We start from the raw sequence: 7263 nt of genomic DNA on the forward strand, positions 1-7263 counted from the left end.
TCCGCTCTTTCCGGTTCCGGGGAATCCACCCCGGCGGTCCTAAGCCAATGGCGGCGCCCATTCTGCAGACGGCGGAGCCTGCCGCCGAAGAGAAGGCGGTGACGGCCGAACTGGGGTTCTCAGAACCCGGGGCCGCTCCGTACGGAAATTTCCCATGTTACTCCCGCTTCCACCCGCCCGAGCAGCGACTTCGCCTCCTGCCCCCAGCACTGCTGCAGCGGCTTTTCCCCCCGGGGGGCCCCGATCCTCGGCCGCTGCTGGGGCTCGATGTGGGTTGTAACTCGGGGGTGAGTAACTGGAGGGCTCTGCGCATGCTCGGGCCCCGCCCTGGGCTGCGAGCGCGGCGCTGGCGGGGCTAATTGTAGGTGGTCCTCCTATGGGTTCCCTGGCACTTCTCTCTTCGGAGGTTTGTTCCCCCTGGCGATCAGGCAGCGAACATTTCTTAATCGCCTACCACGTGCCAGGTACTTACCAAGTGATGACCGTCACGCCACCACCCTGGGCTTTGGGTGCCCTTGGAAGGCAGGGACCCTCTTGGGTTTACCCCTGCTCCTGGCACTTAATGCTTCCTGATTGAGGAGGACAGAGATGCAATTATCCCCATTCTACGGTTGAAGCAACTGAGGCAAACAGAGCAAGTGGCTGGCCCAGGCTGACACGGCTAGAATTCATCTGAGGCTAAATTCGAACTCGAGCCTTCCGTGCCCCTCTATGTTCACTCTGCAGCCTCTTCCTGCCTTCTGATCTGTTGGATTCTTGTGTCTTCTGTTCAGTCCTCTATAGAATAATTCTTTCATTCTATAGATATCAGTGCAGCACTCTATCCCACTGTCCAAGACCCTTGCTCTGACTGGCCTACCAGCTTTTTGGGTCATACTTTTTTGGTTGATACCTTAAAAAAAAAAACAAACCCTTGACTTCCAGAATAGAATCAATACTATGTTTTGGTTCCAAGGTAGAGATGCAGTAAGGGCTAGGCAATGGGGGTGAAGTGACTTGCCCAGGATCACACACCAGATTTGAACCCAGGACCTCCCATCTCTAGGCCAGGCTCTCTATCCACTAAGCCACCAATTACCCCCTGGTTGATATCTTTTATGTAACTTCTTGCTTGGCAATATACTGCCATTTGCTTATGCCCACCTCCTGTGTGCTCATTGGTTCACCTTAGATTTCGATTGTGAAATGGCTGTGGTATTCCATGTTTTGTGGTCATATGGCATTAGTAGATTACTAAGGATCACTGTAGAATTTCCCAGCAGCCATCCAGACTATTCACCGATTCTCTTCCTCCTGTTCTAGGACAAGTTCATTGTCTTTCTGCAGTGTCCCTCCATGATAGTTGAATTGATGAGCCATATCATTGGACTGATGGCCCATCCAACTGTACATATGAGTAACTTGGATGAAGAAATTATAGTATTAGGCTAAACTTTTGAGTGGTTGTGAATTTTGCTAGGGAGGCTCCAAGTATTTTATTCTAATCATATCCTTGATGCATTCATAACCCTATTTTTAACCCATTAATTGCTACCACTGGAAAAACTATGGTAGAACCAATGCTGTGATAGCACAGGCACACAAAAAGTTATATTCTTCTTCGTCCCTCCTTTTCTCAATTCATATTCCAACCAGCTTGACCTTGAAGAGAAAACAAACTGTTCAGGTGTTGAAGGCAAGAGAAATATGACTTGTAGTGGGGTGGGAGCCACCTTCTGTGCCGGAAGCATGATACACAGGAATGCACAAAGGCAAGAATAAGCAAATTCTGGGAAACAGTAAAGTGAGACAGGAAAACACTGTTGGAAAGATCTGAGGACAATGGATTTGAGAAGGAAAGTATTGTTAAGCCCAAGGTTTCAAAAGAGATTGTAGACTGGAATAGAACATTGGTGTCAAACTCAAACAGAAACAGGAGACCATTAATCTGTACACACGGATCCCTGCAGGCCACGGATTGACTTAGTATAAAATGTAATGTTATTTATGTTTTATGGTATTTTTATTTTGTGAAATCTTTCCCAATTACATTTTAATCTGGTTCTCTAGGGGTCCACAGTGTTTGAAGCCTCTGAAGTAGAGGATGAGGACCTTGTTGCAGGGGGCTGGCATCATAACTGGAAATGGAGAGATTCGAGAAATGTTGCAGAGGACATATTGTTGTTAGCTTGATCATTAGGATGTAAGCTGCTTGAGGGGAGGGGACTTGATTTGAGGGTATTTGGGGGAGGCAGTGGAGAATCCTCATTTCCCCATGCATGTTGGCACTTGAATTAATTGGTCATCATGATAATCATGTGGTGCATTGTGGTTACAAAGCATTTTTATGTATATTCTCTGGTTTAATCCCAATAATCTTTGGAGGTGGTTAGTACAAGGGTTATTATCCTTACTTTGTAGATGAGGAAATTGAGTCCCAGAAAGATAAAAAGACTTGGTCAAGCTACACAGTTAGTAAATACAGTTGAAACTTGACCCCAAGACTCTGACTCCAAAACTAATTCTTCCAACTTATCCCATTTGGAATCTAAGAAGCCAGAAGTAAAAATATTGAGCCTATGGTGATGATCTACAGGGCTGAGTAGTGCTATTTAAAAAGTGAGGGGGCAGCTTGTTGGCATAATGGGTTGAGAAACGGGCCTAGAGACGAGGCCCTGGGTTCAAATATGATCTCAGAGACTTCCTAGCTATATGACCCTGGGCAAGTCACTTGACCCTCCCATTTCCTAGCCCTTACTGCTCCTCTGCCTTGGAATCAATATGTAATATTGATTGTAAGACAGAAGATAAGGGTTTTTTAAAAAAAATTAAAAGTGAGTGGCAGTGATTTGATGGGGGAAATGTCCCTAGTCAAGCTTGGTTTTTATTATGCCAACTTTAAGATATCAGATGAATAGAGCCAGTCTATCAGTATGTGTATCCTGGACTGTATTTCCAAGATTTGAGAGACACTAAGATGTCTAAAGAACTAAGATGACTAAGAAGTCCATCAGTTGTTGGATTTCACTAGACAAAGGTAATTGTAGTGAAGTGATGGGAAGAAGCACAATGAACCTTGAAGGATGGAATCAAAGAGAATGGAGAGGTATTTTCTGTAGATGGTGGTGGTGGTGTAGTGGAAAACATGTTGGATTTGTCCTCATTGGAGGACCAGGGTTTGGATGTCGCTTTGCTTCTTATTGTTTGTTTATCCTTTGGCATATCATTCACTTCACTGGGAAATGAGGCGCTTGTATAAGGTCTGAGGTCTCTTCCATCGGATGGGGAGTCACACTTTGTCTGAAATAGTGTGAGGTAGTAGGAAATATATTGGACTTGAAGGAAGAAGAGCCTGGGTCCAAGACAAGTCCCTTCACCCTGTTGGCTTCAGTTTCCTCATCTGTAAAATGATCTGGAGAAGGAAATGGCAAACCACTCCAGTATCTTTGCCAAGAAAACCCCAGATGGGGTCCAGCAGAGTCAGAAATGGCTGAAACAACTGAACAACAATAATACTTGCACTTTATGCCTCCACGTGCTGTTGTGAGGAAAATGTTTTGTAGACTTTAAAGCATAACATAAACATGAATTACTGTTTTTATTGTCTTCTAGGATCTCTCTGTGTCTCTCTCTCTGTCTCTCTGTCTCTCCCTCTCTCCCTCTGTCTCTCCCTCCCTCCCTCTCTCTCTCTCTCTGTCTCTCTCTCTCCCTCCCTCTGTCTCTGTCTCTCTGTCTCTCTCTCCCTCTCTCCCTCTGTCTCTCCCTCCCTCCCTCTCTCTCTGTCTCTCTCTCTCCCTTCCTCCCTCTCTCTTTCTCTCTCTCTTCTGTCTCTCTGTCTCTCTGTCTCTCCCTCTGTCTCTCCCTCCCTCCCTCTCTCTCTCTCTCCCTTCCTCCCTCTCTCTCTCTGTCTCTCTCTCTCAGCCTCTCTCTCAGCCTCTCTTCCCTCAAACAATCTAAACCTTCCGTCTCATACAGACAGTTCATGACAAGCTGTGTCCACTGGAGGGCATCAAGAACCCAAGCAGTGGAAAAGCTTTCTCTGCAGGATGCCTAGTCTCAAGTTGGAGCTAGGTCGGCGCTAATAGTCGAGCAGTGCGTTACTTCCAGAGTAGCTATCGCTTGCTGAACAGTCAGCTTCTTCTTTGCAGGTGCACAAACTAGCTCAGTAATAGCCCACGGTCCCATAAGTTGGCTTACTATGAGAATCATTTCCCAGAATCTCAGTCAGAAGGGCCTGAGAGGCCATCTAATCCCCCTCCCACACTTCCCACAGAAGTGGTCATCCAGCCTTCGATAGAAGATCTCTAGTGAAGGGGAAGACCTGGCTTTTGGAGATAGTTCTGCTTGTAGCCAAACTCCTCCTGTCTGCAGCTTCCATCCACTGCCTCTCATTTTGCCCTCTGGGGCTACAAATCTTCTTATCCTTTCGTGTGAGATGCTGTAGTGGCCAGGTTGGTGCGCCGGACGGAAGAAAGCTGTTTGCTTCTCTTCCCGATCCCTGGGGGGAGGCTGAAAAATGACGGTGCTCTTTTGGATTTCCACAGGAGCTGAGCACGGCTCTGTACAGACACCTCCTCTCATGTGACGAGGGAGAAATCTGTCCAGTTTCCCCTGGAGACCTTCGCTTCCTTTGCTGTGACATTGACCCTGCCCTGGTGGATCGAGCTGAGAAAGACTGCCCCTTTCCTGCAGCCATGTCCTTTGTTGCCTTGGACATCATGGACCCTCAGGCCCGGGAGCCCCTTTTGAGCTCCTTCCTGAACCGGTTCGGCCGTTCCGCCTTTGATATCGTCTTCTGTATGTCCGTTACCATGTGGATCCATCTGAACCACGGGGACAGCGGCCTGCTCGCATTCCTGGCCCATCTCGCCTCCCTCGGCCGCTACCTCCTGGTTGAACCACAGCCTTGGAAGTGCTACCGGGCAGCGGCCAGGCGCCTACGAAAGCTAGGCCGCCATCACTTTGACCACTTTCATTCTCTTGCCATTCGTGGTGACATGGCTGACCGGATCATTCAGATTCTTACCAATGACCATGGCATGGAGTTGGTGTGCTGCTTTGGCAGCACTAACTGGGCCCGAAGCCTTTTGCTCTTCAAGGCAAGCCAGCCCTCAGAGCCTCCCCCATCCCTGTGATCAAGAAGTACAAAACAATTTATTAACATCCTAGAGTAACAAGGTGGGAGGGATAGAGAAGCAGGAGGAGAGAAACCAGAACGATACTGTCCTGGCTGTGGAGCTTCCTGGGTCATCCTCTCCTTGACTGTTATTAACGAGGTAGCATCAAAACCCAAGAGAAGTTATTAGAGAGGGAACAGCTAAGTGGCTCAGTGGATTGAGAGCCAGGCCTAGAGACAGGAGGTCCTGGGTTCAAATCTGGCCTCAGACACTTCCCAGCTGGGTAACCCTGGGCAAGTCACCTGACCCCCATTGCCTAGCCCATACCACTCTTCTGCCTTGGAGCCAATACAAAGTATTGATTCTAAGAAGGAAGGTAAGGGTTTAAAAAAATTATTAGAGGAATGGTCAGGATAAATTATTTTTGTTCCCCATTGCTTGGGAGTAGATCATGAATAGGAGAAACCCAAATCACAAAGCCCTGAAGTTTCCAATACAGAGGTGTCCATTACAGTTTGGACATGAGGCAGAGGGTATTTGAGGGTGGATGAGCTGGAACCTGATCCACCCTAACACAAATTGATGCTATTTGGATTCGGTCTAGTTTCTTGAGGGTTTCCCCAGCCCGGACAAAGATTCGCTTTTATCGTCTTCTATCCCTGAGCTTCATACTGAGCCATACAATGTAATTTGGAATGATGATTTATTGGTCTAACTAAAATAGAGGTTTATGGGAAAGCCATCTCATCTCTGTTGAAAAGACCAGGTCCAAATCACAAAGACGTGTAGGCCACACAAATGCAATTAGTTGAAAATGGATGCCAGAACCAATAGATACAGATTATGAAGTCAACATGTAAAATCAATAAAAATAGCATAGTTTGCTTTGTTTTGAAATGTGGGGTTTTTAATGGGTAAAGGGCGATCCTGGGATATCCAAGGGAACACCCGACTCTTCTAGGAAGATTTCAGCGAGAGGCTATCAATAGAGGTAACTCAGCCAGAACAGGGTGTCTGTGGGTGACAGATCCGTTACACTGCCCCAGTGGGGCTCTCCCCGTCTTATGGTCAGTTCCAGAACACAGTGCGAGAGTCTAAAGGATAGGAACAGGTCCAGTATGTATAAATGCAGAGGGGGCAGACGAACAGAACTACGGGAGCCACGCTGCAAGGAGGAGATGACCAGAGCCAGAGGTCCTCAGAAGAGAAAGCCTTCGTGGAGGAGCCCGATGCCAAGAAGATCTGGAAAGGCTGGGTCATTGGGGACAAGAGATTTGCCCAGAGTCACACAGCCAGGAGAAAGGCCCCATATTTATGAAAGTATTCATAGGAGCACCTTGTTTTGGTTGCAAACACCTATAAACAAGGTGGGAGTCCATCCGTTGGGGAATGATCAAACAAGGGTTTATGAGTGTAGTGCTGAGTGATTGTGCATGAAGAAAGGAGGAATTCAGGTGGTATGGACACAGAGCTTCAAAAACCCCATGTGCATGAATGGAAGTGAAAAAGCCACTAAAATGACCATACACGGTTTTTATAATGACGATTCAACCCCAGAGAAGAAATGAGGAAGTACACTTCCTTCCTTCTCTTGGAGGAGTCGGGAGAGTGCAGGAAGAGGCATACATACTCTATCAGACTGGGCCATGTTTTGAGTTGGTTTTATTTAACTGTTTTTCTTTATAACTGGGGAAGGCTTCCCTAAGGAGAACAGGGTGTGTAGCCGGAAATGACTGATTTAAAAAAAGACATCAATGAAACTTTTATAAATAAACAAGGGAGTTAGACTAGTTCTGTTGTTTTTTTTTTTAAATAACCTTTTAAGAGTTGATACAAAGTGTCTTGGTTCCAAGGCTGAAGAACAAACAGTAAGGGCCAGACAAATGGGGTTAAGTGACTTGCCCAAGGTCATACAGTAAAAAGTATCTGAGGTCCCATTTGAACCCAGGACCTCTCACTTCTAGGCCTGGTGCTCTATTCACTGAGCCACCTACCTGCCCCAGACTAGCTCTTTAAGATTCCTTCCAGCTCTAAATCTTAATGTCAGTCAACAAACATTTATTAAATTTTCACTTAATGCCAAGCATTTCGGTAATACAGGGGATACAAAGAAAGCCAAATGCATTGGGCTTCCATCTCAAAGAGCTCACTCACATCTAATGAGGCA

General features: G+C 46.7%; 1 protein-coding gene across 1 annotated transcript; it reads left to right on the plus strand.

Moving 5' to 3' along the window:
* BCDIN3D (BCDIN3 domain containing RNA methyltransferase) lies at nucleotides 1-6886 on the plus strand. Its single transcript, XM_001374476.5, has 2 exons — nucleotides 1-287; nucleotides 4524-6886. Exons 1-2 carry the CDS (start codon nucleotides 48-50, stop codon nucleotides 5112-5114), a joined length of 831 nt encoding a protein of 276 aa, XP_001374513.3. The 5' UTR covers nucleotides 1-47; the 3' UTR covers nucleotides 5115-6886.
* Nucleotides 6887-7263: the final 377 nt, after the last annotated feature.

Source organism: Monodelphis domestica, chromosome 5 (genome assembly GCF_027887165.1).
Source record: "Monodelphis domestica isolate mMonDom1 chromosome 5, mMonDom1.pri, whole genome shotgun sequence".
Lineage (NCBI taxonomy): Eukaryota > Metazoa > Chordata > Mammalia > Didelphimorphia > Didelphidae > Monodelphis > Monodelphis domestica.